The sequence below is a fragment of the Barbus barbus genome, assembly GCF_936440315.1.
Source record: "Barbus barbus genome assembly, chromosome: 32".
In the NCBI taxonomy this organism is placed as follows: domain Eukaryota; kingdom Metazoa; phylum Chordata; class Actinopteri; order Cypriniformes; family Cyprinidae; genus Barbus; species Barbus barbus.
Genome location: NC_136760.1, coordinates 25,194,819 through 25,216,163, shown reverse-complemented (window position 1 = coordinate 25,216,163; position 21,345 = coordinate 25,194,819). Strand labels below are relative to the sequence as shown.

The following is a 21,345-nucleotide window of genomic DNA, read 5'->3' as shown; positions in this document are numbered from 1 at the left end:
TTCTATGTCTTCTGGAGTCAGATGATAGCTTTACGCGAGGAACAAACGTCAATTCAAGTAAATTTAACCCTTAGATTTAGCATTACATTACTTGCTCACCATTGGATGCTCTGCAGTGAATGGGTGCCGTCAGAATGAGAGTCCAAACAGCTGATAGAAACATCACTATAATCCACAAGCAATCCACACGACTCTTCGGAAGCAAAAAAAAAAAATGAATTTTTGTAAGAAACAAATCCATCATTAACATTTTTTTTAACTTTAAACCATTGCTTCCAGTCCATAATTCATTATACTGCTTTCTGCAGTGGAAAAAGATTTGTTTCTTACAAACACGCAGCTTTTTATTTCACAAGACATTAATTAATGGACTGGAGTCATGTGGATCAGTTGTGGATCATTGTGATGTTTTCATCAGCTGTTTGGACTCTCATTCTGACGGCACCCATTCACTGCAGAGGATCCATTTGTGAGCAAGTGCTGTAATGCTAAATTTCTCCAAATCTGTTCTGAACTCATCTACAACTTGGATGGCCTTAATTATTAGTCCTATAAAGCATTTCCACCAAAAGAACATGTAACACTCAGAGTTAATGTAGTAAAACCACGTCTAAATGTTCATAAGCAGTGTTTTAACATTTTAGAAAGAACTGGAAAGGCCACTTTCATGTTACAACACAATAAACTTCCCATCTTCCCCTTATGTTCCACCCTTTTTGAAGTATTTACAGTAGGTCCAGGCCACAGTAAACTTTAAGTAAATGACAGATGTTTCTTGGCAACTGAAACATATTGTATGGTGTTGCACAAATACCTTTAGACTTCAGCACAAGTTACTATAGCAACTGCTGCTATTTCATTTGCAAGGTTTTGTGTTAGCATTCTCCTGTTGCTTTCAATATACTGAAGGTTAATTGTTTGATCCCAACAGGCTGTGTCGGTGCAAACGGATCAAACCAGCCCACTTTCCTCTGGTCCTCAGAACTGACACAGAATGCAAAACTAATATAAAATATGTCTGCAATGCACCACTGCCATCATACTTCTGGGAATATCTGGTGTGTTTGTGTTGATGCACTCGGGGCCTTTGCCGGGTGTGAAACTGTGTTTAATTAAATGTGACATTTGCATGGATCAGCATTTTCCATGGATCAGTTTTCCATCTAATTCTCAGTCATGGATGAGACAATATAACTAGGACCAAACCGACTTCATCAAGAGAATATGAAAATTAACGTGCAATACGTTTTTGAACCACTAAAAGGCGCTTTAGGACATCAATGAGTCAGTGGGGACTTGATGTAATTTCATCTTTCTGTGAAGTTTAGAAGCATATATGAATGGACAAATAATGCCATTAGTTACGAGAAAGTTTTGATCATATTAATTTATAAATGGATAGAGCAGTTCACATGAAACTTTTGAACAATATGACTAAAAACATACATATAGACCGACACACACACACACACACACACACACACACACACGTAATAATGAAATAATATATACATAACAGCAAAACACTATCATTTCATTTATTATTCTTATTACATCTTTTATTTATTTATTTATTTATTTATTATCTATTTAAATAAATACTCTATTACAGTAGTGGGAAAGAAACATCACTGAAAATATACTAAAATTAGATAAAAATGTTTGACATAAAAATGTCCAGAAAATATAATATATAATATAATATAATATATCTTATTTAAATATAGGGTTTACTTTTCTTAGTTCAAAGTATTAGACTAGTGAGAAAGAATAATCATTGAAAATATATTATAATTGGGTAAAAAAGTTTGTATAAAAATAATGTATAATATAATATAATACAACGTTTGACCTAAAAATGTCCAGAAAATATAATATAAATAATTTAAGATATTACAATATAATATAATATAATACATCTTATTTAAATAAAAGTTTCATTTTTGTTGTGCAAAGTATTAATATGTTTTATTAAAATAATACAAATAATTTATTTCTTATGATTTTGGGGCTAAATATGATATATAATTATATTTTCCTTAAACAAAATGAGGTCTATTTCAGGACCATTGAGACTTTTTTTTACCAGTTAAATATATTTTATTTAAAATAGCATAAATTAAAGGCAGTACAATAAATATTTTGATGATGTATTTATGTGTATGTATTTTTAGTTTTTAATATGTTGTCTCTTAGGCCCCAAACAGGACATGGACTAGCTGGAAAAACAGACTGCAATGATGTCAGATCAATGTAACATAACTGGCGGCACATTTATAGTTTGAATGAGCATCTGTACAGTAAAGAGCAACTGTACAACATTTAATGTTGCCATTCTTTATCACTCTTTCTGCTTTAATTAATCTCTGTATTGCTTCATCATCACGACTCCTTGCTCTTTCTCACTGTCTTTTCACACTCCCAGGCGAAACATCTGTGCTGTGAAAAATATTCTTTAATAACTTACAAAGCCAGCTTACATAACATTTAAAGATGTCCTGGCAAGAGCACACTTGAGAAGTGATAATTCATTTGGATGGCACCTCACAGCGTTATATGCATGTGTTATATGGCACTTGAATGGGCTGCAAGTGATGCACTGTAACTGAAAAGAGGCAAAAAACAAGATAGAACGATAGACAAAAACAACATAGACAAAAAGCAGATAATGACAAATTTGAAACCGTTTTAAACGGAGAACCAAAATATTGTACAAGCAGTACACATAATACTGCAGAAACAAGAAATTCAGTCTGAGAAGAGAGAGAAAAACAGGAAGAAAGAGAACAGCTGCAAATCAAGTGTTTCTCAAGCCCACTGGCTCCAGCTTTAGTGTCTGGAATCAACACAAGCATCGTATTCCATCTGAAGTTCCTTTATTATCCAATATGAGTATGATTAAACGATGAGAAACAATTGTAATCAACTTGCAGTGTCTCTAAAATAAACCGTGTTGCGTGTGAGCATGTTCTGCAGTGTAAAACATGGCACATGTTCCTGTGGACTGACTAGTTTGGATCAGTAAACAGACGGCAGGGTGGGATTACATCTGCTTTAGGACTGGATACAACACTCAGCTAAACCTCATCTTAAACCTGACTAAGCTGTGTTGCATTTCTCAATGTGGCGGTGTATAAAAAAAGCTTTAAAAAATTGTTACGGCCATTCAAATGTATATATATATATATATATATATATGTATTAAAATCTGTTACAAAACAATGTGTTCATGTTTTAAGTGTTTGTGAAGTCTGCTAATGATTATCTGTCAATACAAAAGCCTATAATAAACATTAACTACAGGGGACGCTACAGCCTTGCTCCATCTGACACTTTATCCTGTATAGAAATCCCTTATAGAAATGTATTAGTAGCAATCATATAGCTTCAGCCAAAATTACGTGATGTTAAATAACGATAAAATGATTTTTAAAATGTCTCTCTAATTGAAGGAGATCCCATTTATCATTATTTGACAGTAGTAACAAATACAGTCTAATATAGTGTCAATATAAGTCATATAGAAGCTCAGCGTTGTGATATGCTGCATGTAAATGTGATAACAGACTGGGGTGCTGATGATAATCCATGAGCAAACACACCTCATGTGCTCAGAGATTAGAGGGGTAAACGATCGCAGGACGGGGGGCTAGTGTTAGTACAGTGTCCTGCTGATGTGCTCACGGGTGGGGGATTCATCTAATACTGATCTGATCTGACAAAGGTTTTTAGGGCCTGTAAAGGAGCTACCAGTAATAATACTAGAACAGAAGATTTGGTTGTGTTGGGAAATGCATACTAGCATACTGCTCTTCCTTCCTTCCTTTTTTTTTTTTTTTGTATTAGGGCGATTAATTGACACAAAAAATTAAATAAAAAAGAAATAAAGACAAAAACACAACAAAATAACTCAAACTTTAACTAAAATTGAAACGAAAATGGAAAAATATAAAAATAAAACCTAATTCAAACTATTAATAAAAACTATCATAGTATCTCAAATAACACTGGTATGTGTGCAGAATGCAAATTTAATATGCATATATCTGGATTACCTGCTATATTTTCCAAATGTGCGCGCTGTGCAGAATACTATCACAAAATGCAATGCACTCAACTCAGCCTTCCATTTCCAGTCCCAATAAAGTTTACTATCCAATACTATACTGTATACTGGAAAAGCATGAGAAAAGGTACTCATTATGCAATTATTTCAAACTGTATATGCCACATTTTTGTCACATGATCTCAATACATGGCATATTTAAATTAGTAATGGTAATGTCTATTCCACATAAAAGTGCTATATATATAAATATATATATATATATATATATATATATATATATATATATATATATATGTATATACACACACATTAGGCAATTCGGTATACATACTATAGGATGTATAGAATGTATGTAAGCCTATGTAATATGTTGCATGCTATAGGAGTAATAAGAATAGTATGCTGGTATGTTATTCCAAACATAGTCTGAGTGTGTGTGTGTGTGTGTGTGTGTGTGTTTGCGCACTAGGGAATCCCAGTCACAGCGCATTAGTCTCACAGGTGCAGCTCATTAAATGTTCATTAACACACACACACACACATTTACAATTCAGATGGATGAAGATGGATGTGGATGTAGGTTTAAAGCAATAAATACGCAGCTTTGGTTCTTGAGTGTATTTGTATGTTAGTGTGTGTGAGAGTGAAAAAAGAAAGCCTTTGTGACAAAGCCCTAAAAATAGATGAGTAAGACTGCAGGAACTAAATAAATCCACTCCAACATCCATCCATACTGTTCCACATACATCCGTACTAAACACACACTCTGTCCTTCATGCTCTCTCTCTCAATAGTTCATTTAAAAGAATCGCTCGTCCCACTGGATTGAACTATTGATCTGATGAGAAGTTTGCAGCTCGAACACAATTTGAGAAGATTAACAGCTTAACGTACTTCAGCTACGGAACAAAGAAAGAAACAGAAAAGAACTAGGGACAAATGTTGGATTGATAAAGACTTACCTGCCAAGAGTTTTAAAACAATCTGATATTTAAAGAGATGAAAGCCTTGCTATGTAGTTGCTAGGTAGTTATACATTTACACACACACACACACACACACACACACACACACACACACACACACACACACATAAATATAAAAAGGACCTCACCTACAGACAGAGAGAAATTTGGTGGATGCAGGTTGAAAACATGAAAACAAAGCTTGTACAATAACAGTATGTTGTCAAGTCAACATAACAAATGGGTCTACTTGTTCATCCCTCGTATATGAAAAACAAGCTAGAATCTACAGAACTTCTCATCCTGATTACAGCCCAGAATGAATGCGGTGATCTATCAGACCAGCCAATTACCATCATTATCCTCAAGCTCTTCTTCAGTCGCACACTAAACATCGACCACTGCATCGATCAGAAGGACATTCTCGTTTGGAAAACGACTCTGAAAGATTTAGACTCCCTGCTCTGAGAATCTTAAACAAAAGAATATGAAGAGAAAGACCAAATCTAGTCGAATTTAATGTGAACCTCATGTCATGCATGAACAAAGTTGAGAAGTTATGAATGGAAGATAGATAGATAGATAGATAGATAGATAGATAGACAGACAGACAGACAGACAGACAGACAGACAGACAGACAGACAGACAGACAGACAGACAGACAGACAGACAGACAGATAGATAGATAGATAGATAGATAGATAGATAGATAGATAGATAGATAGATAGATAGATAGATAGATAGATAGATAGATAGATTTAACTGTAGCAGAGAGTTGAGGGCATCTCCTCCAGTCCATCAGTCCATCCGGGCGGATGAGGGTTAGGCAGGTGCATCAGACACAGTGCCTCTGTTGTGAGGTCTCTCACTGATCTGTCTATCCTCTCCTCTCAGTCACTATCTATCCTCTCCTCCGTCTTTCCTTCAGTCTCTTTAAACAGGTGCGTACAAATCCTCTCCCTGGCAGCCAAAACACACCGTGTGCCAAACATCCCAGACACTCAGACCAAAAAGAAAAGGAAAAAAAAACAAGAAATATCACATTTTCCAGTTCTTTCCCAAACTGCTGTTCAGATGTTTCTCAGCACACACACATTGCTGGAAACAATGTAGTAAACATCTATCTATCTATCTATCTATCTATCTATCTATCTATCTATCTATCTATCTATCTATCTATCTATCTATCTATCTATCTATCTATCTATCTATCTATCTATCTATCTATCTATCTATCTATCTATCTATCTATCCCTGACTGCAATGAGCCACTGCTTACTGCTTTTCTAATATTGTTCTCAACCACTGAAACAAGCTCCCATATTGAACAGTGTCACATAATAGACCTGTCATTTATTGACAGGAGGTCATCTTAACCAATCCCATTTCATCCCTCCTGTCACCTGACTCCAAGACTAACGATCACCCTGGAAGGAAGAAGCCATTGCCATGGCGTCTTCAGAGGTAATGCGTTTTGACTGCGGCAGTACGGCTCTATTAGAGAGTAATCAAACTGCCATTTTGAATGGGCATTGATGAATAGCTCATACTCCAGCATCTAATCAATCATTCCACACCACAGCGCCGTCTGAAGACTGCAGACAAATTGGATTATGTGCCTTAGCCTCAAAACTATTAATGAATTTCACAGCATTTCTTTGTTTTTTTATTTCTCATCAAGGCAGCTTCAGAGTCTCATCTTTTTCCTGCTCTGATCTTCACAGCGTCTTTGTTGTTGTGATGGGTCATTGTTGGCTGTGGTATTGACAAAGACACTACAAAAATCAAACAACTTTCTCATCTGCTCAGATAAATGAGACGACATACTGCCCTGCATGTTTATTAGGAGACTCTCTGACGTTAATGTTTTAAAGCGGTGAAAAATCCATACGCACAAATTCACCGCCTTCATGTTTTCACTGGTTTATAATGCAATGAAGTCAGAGCTCGTGTAAACAGAATACTGTGATTATGTTAATGCAATCATGCTTATAATCAGAATATCCTGAAAACAGTACTGCGGTATAACCATAGCAACGGAGGTCTTTTGTGAGTGCCTCTCCTTTTCTCCTGGGAAATGACAGAAAGGTCAAATCATTTTTCTCACCCTTCAATCAACTGAAAATACTCGGCAAGTGACAATATCACAAATACACAGTGGGATTCTCCACTGTCACAGTTTAATTTTAGTTTATAGCATATAGACAACACACTTACAGGCTATGTTCCAACACTTAGTGAGCAGTCTACAAAGGCAGCATTTTAGGGCGCACACCTAAATCAAAGTGTGAACATTTAGGCATTTAATTATGTTCCCTTCTCACACACTCTTTAAAGTAAAGGTTCCAAAAGCAATGCCATAGAAGAACCATTTTTGTTTCCGCAAAGAATCTTTCTTTTTCTTAATGTAAAGATCATTTTAATTTAAAGAGACTTTATTCACTATAAAGTTCAAGTTCAAGTTTATTTGTATAGCGCTTTTTACGATACAAATCGTTGCAAAGCAGCTCTACAGGAAATTAAGTTTCCACTATATATTGCAGAACCTTAATATATTTAATTTATGGCAAAATTTGGTAATTCTGTATGTTGTCTGAGCATTGGCATCCTCTGAGGTCCTCTGAGGGGTTGGCATCATCTTTTCTCAGGTGTTCGGTCATCTCAGATCATTTAAGGGTTGGATACAGACTGAAGCTTCTGTAATTCCTAGTTACCAGAAACAGAGAAACAAATAGAGACATAATTAGCGTAGCTGCTGTTCCATCTAAGCAAAAATAATTTGTTCAACCCAAGCTAAAGAATAATAATAATAATGTACATTTGATCAGATATAACTACAGTACAAGATTATAAGATGCATTATGTATTAGGGAAGTTGTGGCCTAATGGTTAGAGAGTCGGACTCGTAATCCAAAGGTTGCGGGTTCGAGTCTCGGGCCGGCAGGGATTGTAGGTGGGGGGAGTGAATGTACAGCGCTCTCTCCACCCTCAATACCACGACTGAGGTGCCCTTGAGCAAGGCACCGAACCCCCAACTGCTCCCCGGGCGCCGCAGCATAAATGGCTGCCCACTGCTCCGGGTGTGTGTTCACGGTGTGTGTGTGTGCATTTGTTCACTACTCACTGCTGTGTGTGTGCACTTGGATGGGTTAAACGCAGAGCACCAATTTCGAGAAGGCCAAAGGCACATTTGTTAGATAAAGGGCAAAATGGTTAGAATTTGGAGAAAGGAATTCGACATTTTTATTTAGAAAAAAAGAGGTGAATTAAAAAGAATTTCAGCCCTTGACATTAATGGTATTCTCACTTCTGATGAAGCCAAAATTTCATTGTAGCTGACTTTTATCAGCAACTGTATACTTCTTCTTTTCATTCTGAGTCATCTAATTAATTTTTCTTTGAGGTGGAACAATTTATTCCAAATATAAGTGAAGACAATTATGCTGTTTGTGAGAGTGAGGTAACTGTGGAAGAGATAGACAGTTTAATCACAATTTTATCAATCATATAAAAATTCTTATTTTAGTGGTGAATTATCTGAATCGATGAAGCAAGGCCTAATAACTTTAATACCTAAATCAAATAAAGATAAAAAGTTTTTAGATAATTGACGCCCTATAGCTCAAGTTTTTTTGTAAATAACTTAATGTTTTATGATTCACTGACTTTAATAACTAGAAACAAGAAATGTATAAAAACATCTCTCATGCTAAAACATGTTATCTGTAAAATTGAATGCTTTACCTTATATGATGTATATATATATTTTTTTTGTGTGTGAGCTGTTTGAAGTTAAGTATTTCTGTATAATTGATTTTGAAAGAGAAATAAATAAAAAAATAAAAATACTTGCCATGCGTTTCCCTGGAAATAGCATTCAACAGCCCCATAGTATATTTTAATAATCATTCAAATCAAAATTCTATGAAAACAGTCGTAACGATAACGACACAGAGGAACGATTTCGTTGGAATAACTTATAGATTGTTTTGTTTTTACTGAGGACAATGATAAAAACATTGCCAGCCAATCAGAATCCATATTTAAAGAGCTAGAGACTTTTAAAGCAGCAGAAACATGAAGAAACCCGAGGACCACTAGCTGTTTTGTGCTGCAGACAGATATGAACAGAATTGGCAAAAATATGTGATGTAGCACTGAGCTGTGCTGAAACCACATACAGAATATGTCCATGCTAAGAACGACCGTATCTTACTTGCAGGGATATTTCAGAGAACTTAGTGGAGCAACCTCATCTCAGGATGGAGGACATAAAATTGAACTTCTTCCTGACATTCAAACTCAACCACATATGAGCAATGAAAAATGAAGTCTAAAGCTGCAGCATCATTGAAGAAACTCAACCTAAATAAGTTACTATGGTAACAGGCCAGTTCAGTATTCTCAGCTGAGGTCGATAAAAACAATATTTGGCTTTCTGGCGTGCAGAGATGATTTGGCATTCATATTGAAATTCAGCCTGCTCGATCTCTGAAGAATGTTTTTTTACAGCAAAACAGAGTAAGAGATGGAAAACGGAAAACGCAGCAACAGCATGCAGCAATATTATGTTTTCTTCACAAGATGAAAATCAATCTCCTACTGCTTTCATTCTGGACATTCAATAAGAGGACTCAGTTTCTCTTGCTCCAAGGCCACATATAGTGATCATTTCAAATGCAATTCACAAACCCATTTTTGACACATTTCTGACATAAACAGGATGTTCAATGAGAAACTGTAGAATGAGACTGGATTTGATCAATTAGGAGCTGATATGGGAAAAAAATAAAAGGGGGAGTTGGCCTCTATATAGTGTAAATTATCTTTGATTTCATGTTAACTTCACCCGCCACCAAAGATAGAGGCAAAGGGAAACTGAAAATGGAATTGCTTTCAAGCATGTTGTCATGGAGGAAAGTTTATTGTCGATGTATGTTTCAGTTTGTTAAGCACACATCCTTGCACCGTGATCCGGTCTTGTGACATGCGTGTTGTGAAGTTGTGTAACCTGGGAATTTCCGAGATCTTTAAACGTGCAAACACTGGAAGCATCAGTTTGAGGTCCTGCATCCATCTGAGAACATTACAGATTTAATCAGTTCAATCATCATGATGTTATTCCACACAATTGCTACAAAACAAACTTGTTTTCCCCCTGACATCTTTGGCTATTGGCAATAATTATTTTTTTATGAATAGATTTCTGTGGCACACTCAATTTCTTGTTTTAATTTATTTGTCAGTAAAAACAGATGCCAATGCTGTCATTAGACCTTAGGTTGTATTTAATCCAGAATATTCCCTTTAAAGCTGTCATGCGAGACTTTTTTGATTTTGCTGGGGCTTTTTTAAGTCATTAACATTCATGGGGCTCAATATTAGAAGCTGTCATACTTGTCAAACGGCTTCTGTTACGGAGTCATTTCCTTTGGAAAGTCATTTAGAGTATTAAGTCAACAGAAAAAACATTTGCAAACAATTGACAGGCCTAATATCTACATGACACGAGTGACATCCTATTACTCAGAAATACGGCTCATTTTAAACCCTATTCAACTGAAGATTTTTAAGAAATCTGCCACATTTCTAACACCAAATTAGATAAAAACACCAAAAAAACAAAACACTGAAATGAATACACCTGTATATCAACGATAAATAATTGTGAGCCTGGACCACAAAACCTGAGGTATATTTGTAGCAATAGCCAAAAATTGTCTCAAAACTGATTTTTCTTTTATGCCAAAAATCATTAGGACATAACGTAAAGATCATGTCCCATGAAGATATTTTGTAAATTTCCTATTGTAAATATCTCTATTTTTTTATTAGTAATATGCATTGCTCAGAACTTAATTTGGACAACTTTAAAGGGTATTTTCTCAATATTTTTTGCACCCTCAGATTTTCCTATCATAACAAACCATACATCAATGTCAAGCTTATTTGTTCAGCTTTCAGAAGACGTAGAAATCTCAATTTAAAAACAAATGACCCTTAGGACTAGGGGTGTGCTCAAAATATCGATTCTTAGATACATACCGATATAATAAAAAAAGATACAGTATCGATATTCTAGCCCTTAGTATCGATACTCCGCCCAGCCATTAGGGGGCGCAGCGGCGCCCGCGAGTTTCAAAAAACTCATGGAAAATGTTAAAGCAAGATGTAGCATTTAAGTGATTTCATAGTGAAATATGTTATGGCAGTACATGGTGTCACAAAAAAGAATTATAAGATTTAATAAGAAGTTAAGAATAATAAGAAGAAGATTTTGTGCTTGTGTGAGCTCAGACTGTACCCTTGGAAAGTTAAATGTTGACTTGTGGTAATTTCCAAATTAATACAATTTGTGTACAATTAATCAGAGCACTTAAAGTTGCAAATATTTAAGCAAAATGCACTTTGTTATAATGCACTTTTGTCTTCAATAAATTGAAGAAAAATGCAGAGTTCTGTTTGTTGAGTAAATGTGTTCAGCATTAACTAATTGGCTCTGGCGCATGTATTTTTATTGAATCGTATCGAATCGTGTCACATTGTATCAAATCGTATCGAGACAGCTCTGTATCGAGGTACATATCGAATCGTGACCTGTGTATCGAGGTATGTATCGTATCGCCAGGTTCTCCAAGGTATACAGCCCTACTTAGGACTGATTTTGTTGTACAGGGTCACAAAGTTCAGATTAATTAGGATTTGAGACGTCTCTTATGCTCACACAGGCTTGCATTTATTTCATAAATACAGTAAAAATAGTAATATTGTGAAATATTTGTTTTAAAATGGAATTTAGTTATTTAACGCAAAGCAAATTTTCAGCCTCATTACTCCGTCTTCAGTGTCACATGATCCTTCAGAAATCATTCTATGCTTTATTACTTTTTTAATTTTAGATTTGGCATTTCTGTGAAATTAAAATCTTCTGTAGCATTATAAGTGTCTTTGATGCTGAATACACCCCTGCTAAATAAAAGTATTAATTTCTAATAAATTCAGTCACTTGTTAACAATAAAAACAACTCATTAGTTCACATATAATAACCTGGGCTTTATTGTCTGATTCACGTTTGAATTGTCACATCTTTTTTCACTTATTCAATATTTTTTTTCTTTTTTGCCTCCATCCAGATCAGACTAGAAAACCCCTGGAGGAGGATGATTCAGTTCAGCCAGTGGACTGGGCATCAGAGATCCCAGCTCCAGACAAGTGTGTACCGCAGGACCGCGGTCTTGAGCCGGAGCATCCTCTTCACAGAAGAGACTGAGCAGGACATTCCCAAAGGAAGGCACAACCTTTAACTTGTGTTTTTTTTCAGGCCTTGAAGTAGTCCAGAGTCTGCTGGATTAATGCGTTTAGAGAAGAAGGCCAAGGAGATGACGTTCATTTGGCATCCACTTGTTTTCTTCTCCTTGGTATTGAATGAAGTCATTAAACCGGAATGACGACTCAGATGGGCACTTATCGGCCGTTGCGCATGACGTTTAGCAACAAAGAATGAAGTCTTCCGTTAACGAAGCGCAAAAGACGCTTCACCACAAGAACAAAAAAAAAACTAAACGAACAGAACGATAGAAATGCAAAACAAAATACAAAAATAACTATCATATAAAATCAGGGACAAACCAAACAGTTTCCATCGTATGAAAAAGGAACTGAATTTATACAAAAAGCAGCAATATATCAACTAAAAAAAAATTAAACAATAGTGCTTAGTTGCCCGGAAGCATTGGAAGCTCCCAAAGTGAAGACTTCATCCCTTGCTTGTCTTATTTTTTGGGATGAAAAAAATAAATAAGGAAGATTCCAATAACCACCCCCTTAAATTTACCCTCCCATTAACCCCTGAACATAAAGGCCGTCGAACCCCGACACGTCCCATTCCTCCCAGAAGAGGAGGGGAAAATTAATTAAATAATAATAAAAAAAAAAACTAATTGCATGATACCATCAATGTTCAATCCAATTCACGGCATAAATCAGTCGAACTTGAAAACGGGGAAATTTAGGAGTCGGCAGCTACCAAAACAACACCACAGGAAACAACTGAGGGACACAGTGTACGAAATAAAAGAAAATAAACAAAAACTAATAATTGTAAACACAGCACAATAAATAGGTAGAACAGCAGGTTTCCTCACCATGCACATGACTATTCACACACTCAACGTTTACCTCACACACTCCCCCTCATTCACTTTTACTCTTTTTGATTCCCTAAGTGCAAAACATCAACTCAACAGTTCTGTATTCAAGTAGCGTATATACAAGGGTGATGATGGTGGTGGGCTTTTACAAATATGTAGTTTCTGTACATCAAATATTAGCCATATTCATAATATACACATCACTTTTCTTAACAGAAACAAAGCATATTTAAAAAAAAAAAAAAAAAAAAAAAAAGGGGCAAAAATAAAGATAAACAAGAGATGAAATTTTCTGTCACGTTCAGACAGTCGCTGTGGAAACCCGCTGTCCTTCTGCTTCCCCGAACCCAATTGGTGCACAGCACCAGAAGACTGGACGGCAGAAAAAAAAAGAAAGACGCCCAGGCAGCGGTCACTACGTCACCTCCATGGCCACTGTGTTCTCTGCTATACTATTGAGGGACTGCTTTTCCTGCTCGTGATTCTCCCTGTAAACAAACAAGTAACGGATCAATAACCCGATAAACAATCAGATTAAAAAAAAAGTGATTTATGTACTTGCGCAACTCATGCTACGTTTCCAACATTGAGAATTCACGTGCATGCAATGATGAGACCGCAGTAAAGCAACCACAGATTTATTAGCAGATTTCTTGCATTATTTGTCATTTATAGCCATTCAAATTTAAAGCCTTAAATGTGACACTGATGTGGAGTCTGAAGTCATTTTTCATGCTTTAAGTCTTTAAGACCTGGATAGTTATTGTAACTTAATATTTACAAAACCAGAAAACAACAAACTATACTGCTACTATTTGCCAAATATTAATTTACTGTTACTAAATATAGCTTACTTAATGTTACTGCTGCTAAATGTAGTTTAAAAACATTGCAAAAATGCTGGATTGTTAGTTATAATACAATTATTTAGAAACAATTTGCGAAAAAAAGTGCTCGATTGTCACTGCTTATCGTTTGATAAATATAGTAAAACTTGCAAAAACACTCGACTGTTACTGTTAAAATACAATTTCATTAAAAAAATATTTACCAAAATACAATGCTTGATTAAAACGGCTTACTAAATAGAAAAAATATGAAAATTTGATTGTCACTGTTAAGTATAGTAAAAGATTAGTAAACAAATGCTGTATTGTTACAACAAATATTTGCAAACAAAAATGATGCTCGGCTGTTATAAACTATTTATAACTAAATATGCAAAAAAAAAAAAACAACAACTGATTGTCACTGTTGGCTAAAAATAATAAAAATATTTCCAAACAAATGCTGGATTGATAGTGTTATAAAAACAAATATTTGCAAACAAAAACAATGAAATAAAAGATGCAGGATGAAGGGCTGGGCAATTTTTCCGATTTTATCGATTAATTCGAATTTAATGTTTTGCCATGATTTAATTTTTTAGTAAATTAAAAAGCGATTTTGAAAATAAATTTCCAAACGTTAGAATTAGACATTTTGAGAATATGCCGGTGATAACAGTAAAAAGAAAAGAACGATCCAACTGCATGTCGGCGCACAAGATTATTCATATCACTAGGTGCCATCCACACAGAATATGCTTTTTTGCTGACAAAGATGCGACGCGGGCAGTGGAATAGGAAAAACACGCATTAACTTTAAACATAAAACATTTTTAAAAAGAAAAAGGAAAAGAAACAACATGCATGAATGCAATTCTTTACCCAGCGTTGACTTTGGGGAGCTGACAGTTGCTGGCGGCGGCGAGCTTCAAGGCAGCGGGTGGCACATTGCTGAGACTTCTGGGAAGGTGACGGGCATTCAGACTGGCGATAGAGGGTGTGGTGACACTGAGTCGTAGGCTGTTGCCGATCAGGACCTGAGAGGTGGAGTTGGCTGTGTTGTTACCATGATTACCTATAGGGTTGTGAACAGTGTGGGTGGAGCTTGTGTTAGAGTTGCTAGTGGAGGACAGGAAGGTGGGCGGGGCAGCGGTCAATGTTGGTTGGCTAGTGAGGACCGAAACAGAGGATGTGGCAGAGATGCTCAATCCCTTATAAACTCCTGTAAAACAAACAATAATTGGTTGAACTCAATATTACTACAGGATGAGCAAATGCAAAAGATTTAGCTTGTCCAAAAGACAAACCTGAAGCTTGGACGACCCCGTTGACTCCACCTCCTGCACCGTCTTCTTTGACCTTTAGGGTCAAAAGCTGGTCAGAGGTCATGAGTGCAGAGGCGGCAAACTGGGCACTGACTGAGTCCAGCGTCTTGGACACAAGAGACTGAGGACACAGCAGGAAAATGTTACACAAGCCATCTAACTTCAAGACACGAGTGACACTTGTGTCTCAGTTACACACCTGACTTGAGCCGGTGTCATTGGCCTGTTGTTGTATCTGCTCCAGCTGCTGTTTCTGCATGAGGGCCAGCTGTTCTTGATGCTGCTGATACTGCTCAGCCGTGAACGCTGAAACACAAAACAGAAATATTATACATCTGACATACAGAGTCACAGAGTTTCTTGTTCAATGAAAGAGACTAGAAATCTTAAATTACACAAAAATACATTTGCAACAGTGTTGGGTGTTATGCATCAGATATATGCAGTGCTTTGACACAATTTGCATTGTAAAAAGCGCTATATAAATAAAGGTGACGACTAGATACACAGAAATGCCATTTCAATGTTGGTGCAAGTCACTATATTTTGCTGAAATATTACAAAAACATTTGTTTACAATAACGTGCACGAATGAATTGCATACAGGGTCAAAATCAGCCAACAGAGTCCATTTTAGAGTTCTTTCCATTCAAACTAGCTAAGAATAAACCAATCAAATCAATATATTCTCTCAATGTAATGCGGACCATTTTAGTTACTGAAGCGACAGGAATATAAAGGTTTCTCATCAAAAAGAGAACAACAGGTAGATGATATTAAAAACTGGAGCGATACACATGAAACAGGAGAATAGACTGCATCATTTGCAACCGCTGTGCTGAATGAGTTTCATTTAATGCTGGAAGCGTTTAATGAGATTTTATGAAAAGCTGCAGCTGTGCTTCTGATGAACATTTGCTCCTCCTGGTTTATTGCTTTCCTTTGTCAACGATGAGCCAAATGTCGCAATCTATTTGTCCACATTTTAATATTTTGCAATATGAAACCATTCACTAGTCAAGTGTTGGCAAACATTTAGACTCTTATGCGGAGTTGAGAAACTGAGAATCAGTCGCACTAAATAAAAACACTAAAATCAAGTGGTTTATGAAATGTTTGGTTTTGCAAACGGCTCAGTAATACTTCTGCATCCATGCAAACCAAACAGTCCCAAAATAGACAAAATTTTCTAAGCCAGAGATGCCCAAACTTTTTACTATGAAGAGCCAAAAAAAAACCAAAAAAAAAAAACCCAAACATGTTTAAAACTTATGGGCCAAAAATAAATGCATTATATAAAAATATTTTTGTTTTCAAAACATAAAAAAAAAAAAAAGAAATTGCCTGATTTAAGCTAAAGCAATATATGATAAAGGCTAACAATTTAACTATAGCAATTTAAATATAAAACTTGATAAACTAATTGTATTTTTTGTATTTATTTTTTTCACATGTAAAATATTTTATATATAAATAAAAAATAATATTAAATTTAATAATACATACTCATACATAGACATATATATACACACACACACACACACACACACATATCAGTGTTTCCCCTAGGTTTATGGCTTTGGGGGGGCGGGGGCAGGGTGTTCTGTTTTTTTTTTCTGGCATAAAAACATTTAATTGATCTTTTAATGAAAATTAAACAAATCTTATTTTTTTGGGAAAATAAAGGGGATTTAATATTACAATTAAAACATTGAAGACATTGATTATTCCTTAAAATTAAGGTTTTAATCATTTTAGTAGACTATTACGTACAGTTTCTGCCGCAATATCTACAATTGAAACCCAAACTTTTATTTTGACGGGTTGCCGTGAATACCTTCACATTTCTGTGTGTATATGATACCAGGATAGTTTTACTGAAAATGAAAGGGTCAAATGCTCATGAAGTGACTCTCAGAGCAGTTCTGGAGATGTTGTTCATGTTCTCATTTAGTGCAGCGGCAGACGTTAATATCACCGCAAACAAAACCGCGCATCTGCGCCCTACATTAACACAGAGACAGGCAGAAGTCATATTTAAATAGTCATTTTGCGGCTTAATATTTACAAATACTAGTGGGAGTGGGCTCACTTGTGTGTGTGTGTGTGTGTTTGTGTGTGTGCATTGGGGTGAAACTCTGCTGTGCGCATACAGAGCATGTGAATGTAATGTAGCGTTAGAGACAGAAATAACATGCCGTCGTGTAAATAAGAGCCCGTTTCAGAAAGGATTTTAAGTGAAAACCCTGAAATCAGGGAAATTCTGGGTTTTCAGTTTCAAAATGGGAGGTTTGTCAAACCCGGGAAAGCAGGGTAAGTCAAGCCCGTTTCTGAAAGATAGGTAAAGTTCTGAAAGGTAACTTATACTCAGGGTCAGTTACCGTGCTAACTTACTCTGTGAACCTAACCTGGTCGGGAGCAGGTTTTCTTGGGTAAACCCAGAGTTTTTTTCTTGGGTAAACCTCCCCCTTTTTAAAAAGTGTTAGCGATTTAATACCTCTTTCATTCATTCACGCTGCAAAATTGCTTTTCTTACCGAGTATAAGTGAAGTGACATACTGCCAAGTATGGTGACCCATACTCGGAATTCGTGCTCTGCATTTAACCCATCCAAAGTGCACACACACAGCAGTGAACACACACACCGTGAACACACACCCGGAGCAGTGGGCAGCTATTTATGCTGTGGCGCCCGGGGAGCAGTTGGGGGTTCGGTGCCTTGCTCAAGGGCACCTCAGTCGTGGTATTGAGGGTGGAGAGAGCACTGGACATTCACCCCCCCCCCCCCACCTACAATCCCTGCCGGCCCGAGACTCGAACCCGCAACCTTTGGATTACGAGTCCGACTCTCTAACCATTAGGCCACGTATTTTTGTGTTATTTCACATACAAATATCTAAAAATTCTTAATATGCATTTTATATATGAAAAATGGTCTAGATTTAGTCTTGTTTCCTGGTGGATTTTCTTTTTAAGTGCATTTTACATAAAACAAGTAAAATTGTCTGCCATAGGGTAAGAAAAATAATCTTAATGCAATCATTGGAAGATAATTTGCAAAATAAGAAAAATGCACTTTAAAACATCGGAGATGCAGAGCACATAAGTCCACTGTATGCAGATTTTAAGGAAAGTGTGCATCCCTCTCACACTCATTCTGAGAATTTTTTCCTGGGCACAAATCCGTCAAAGAGGGGTTTCAAAGGACTGTAGGTCAGTGTGGTAAAAATCGGTTTAAATGAGGCTAATCTGATAAATGACATTCACTTGATAACATCTTTCTGTGACGTATGGAAGTAACCAGATCAGAAAGAAATCAGAATTTCCACTGTGGTTGAATGCATTGATGACAAGTATATCCCCACCATCGCACCTTCTGAAAATTAAACTGATTACTTTATGAAATGGAAGGATGCCAGATGGAGGGGTAGTACAAGCCGTGACCACCACCCCAGCTGTTAAATAAATTATTCAAATTTTTTTTGGTCATCTTTATTTCCTAATACAAAAGCAAAAGTTATTCTTTTTATTCTTGGATTTTAGAAATCTTCCAGTACTTGACCATCTCCTCTTCATCTGTCAGTGGTGCTGGTGCAGGTTCTCCCTCTGCCTTCTTGCTGTCGAAAAGTCAGTAATTAATTTTATTACTCTAAGAAATGTAACCGGTTGGATTTGAGAATTTTTAATTAGCCTACGTGAAGAGTGTTTTAGACTATGTGGAAAAAACGACAGCGCATTGCAATAGATATTGAATGATATTTAATGTCAAATGTTTGACATTAAACCACGAACCTTTCATGTTTAAAGCTTTACCTTGATTGAATTGTGTTTTTATACTTTCCTTTTTAGCTGCTGCCACATTCTTTTTTGTGGCCATGGGATACCATTAAAATGAATATTAGTTCAATAATTTAGTTTTCACCTCTGATATTATAACGGTTAAGTTATTGACAGTTATTAAGAATTGAAGTTACGCATTGAAGGAAGTACGTGCGCTGATGTCTTTTTGGCGGGAGCTGTTGCCATGGTGAATCGTAATTTCGACGCTCCGCTAATCATGACTTTTCATAGTCATGGTGCACACGCTTAACTCAGAGTCAACCTACTCAGAGTTGAGTAAACTAACTCAGTTCAGCTGTTTTCCCATCTCAGATTAAGTCGACTCTGAGTTTAAACTTGAACTTATATATAAACTTGAAACACACACACACACACACACACACACACACACGTGTATATATAGCCACTACGTATATTACTCTTACTATACAAATCCAAACAGACATTTTTGGCCATAATGCTTCATCTCCATATTTCATCAATTTCACATTCCAAGCATGACTAGTTAAAAAGTTAAATTCTTAAACATCTCAACCCTTGCACTGCTCCACTGTGTAAAGCCGACACAATATTAAACCAGAGGAATTATACACTTCCTTAATCTTCCCCAAGTCATTTAAACGGCCTACCGAATAATTGTCCCTACAGAAAAGGGCACTAGCAATGAAGGGCAGAAAATATAATTCCCAAGCATCTCTGCAGAAAACACTGAGCTTTTTCAATTATAATAACCGTCAATCATTCCGTGTTTATTTCCAGACTTCATTGACGATGCCAAATTAAACATGAGCGAGCAAACAAACTGTTCCAGCACTTCTCATGCACACTAGTGTGCGAGTCTACTCACCTACTGCGGGTGGTCCCATGCCTGCTGTTCTGCCCAGTGTACTGCCACCTGGCCCTGCGCCGCCCCTCACGAACCCCCTAAACGGTCTCAATGACAGCACATCCCCTGCGCCTGATTGGCTGGTTAGTGTCCGTGGTTTAAAGTGCCTCCAGCGGCACGCTTTGATATTTCGGAGGATCTGCCTCAGGTCTGAATACGTGGTATGAGAGGAAGAAGAGGATGAAGACTGTGATGAAGAGGATGAGGTAAAGGTCTGGGAAGTGGTTTCCGGATGGAGAGGGGAAGCAGGGAAGGAGAAGTCCGACTCTGAATCAGAGTCTAGACTTTGGAATAATCCATTTAAATCCGAATAGGCTCGGTCCAGAAGAAACCTGAAGAACAGATTAAATATGATTAAATAAACACAAAGTGCAATTCAAGAAGTCAGTCAGAACGAGACTGACTTGACTCACCTGCCGCCCCGTCCCAACCGACGCCGTGCCAACCCAACACAGCGGCGGGGAATGGTGAGAGTGGTAAGGGAGTACCGAAACCGTGGGTCACATGACGCTCCTCCTGTTTCTCCAGACCAGGGCCAGTCGTTGCTCTGATCCAAACGGGGCTGCAGGAACACCACAAACCAAATGAGAATGTGACAGAAAATTGTAAATGAAACTAAAAGTACAGAAAAAAGACTAAATGAAACAGGAAGTGAAATACAGGGAATAACGGACTGTAACTTGGTGAAAGTACTGGATACTTATTTGTCAATCACAAATAATTTACAAAGACATCTTTGTAAATAATTAAAACTAGCCTCTCAGAGTTCTGAAACAGAGCTGTAGTGTCTACATGGCTGCAATGCACATCAGGAAACATTGAGGTTTAGAACAATAGTGGAGAGGAAAGAGGAATAATGAAAGAATGGTGTAATAGAGGAAGTGCAAGGTATGAGTTATGAGGTCAGTGCTCGACACCTACAGCGTGATAAACACATCCTCCTTTCCGCCTGAAGGCAAACGCTCCATCGGGCTCGTTCTCTTCCTCGGCCTCCGATGACCCAGAATGTATCTGCACAACAGGAACAGGAAGTCTTTTATACACTAATTGCATGAACAATGAAGTCTAAAGTTCACAAATTAACATTATAAAACCAAATTGATTTAAAAGTGAAGTGTGCAATTTCTGTGCACAACTATTTAAATGTTTGTGGTCCGTAATAATATTGTCTTCAAACAATGCTTTTATTCAGGGAAGATGCATTAAATTGATCAAAAGTGAATACATTTATGATGTTACAAAAGACCTCAATTTCAAAGATTTCAAATAAAGAAATGTCA

General features: G+C 36.7%; 1 protein-coding gene across 1 annotated transcript in view; it reads right to left on the bottom strand.

Moving 5' to 3' along the window:
- Nucleotides 1–12,071: 12,071 nt before the first annotated feature.
- LOC306852538 (enhancer of polycomb homolog 1-like) overlaps nucleotides 12,072–21,345 on the bottom strand; it is a 29,972-nt gene continuing 20,698 nt past the window's right edge. The window contains exons 8-14 of the mRNA XM_079389443.1: nucleotides 20,987–21,076; nucleotides 20,479–20,627; nucleotides 20,027–20,397; nucleotides 15,539–15,645; nucleotides 15,322–15,460; nucleotides 14,897–15,236; nucleotides 12,072–13,675 (exon numbers count right to left, since the gene is read on the bottom strand). Of these exons, the coding sequence (XP_079245569.1) occupies nucleotides 13,603–13,675; nucleotides 14,897–15,236; nucleotides 15,322–15,460; nucleotides 15,539–15,645; nucleotides 20,027–20,397; nucleotides 20,479–20,627; nucleotides 20,987–21,076 (1,269 nt within the window). The 3' untranslated portion in view covers nucleotides 12,072–13,602. The remainder of the gene's footprint in view (nucleotides 13,676–14,896; nucleotides 15,237–15,321; nucleotides 15,461–15,538; nucleotides 15,646–20,026; nucleotides 20,398–20,478; nucleotides 20,628–20,986; nucleotides 21,077–21,345) is intronic.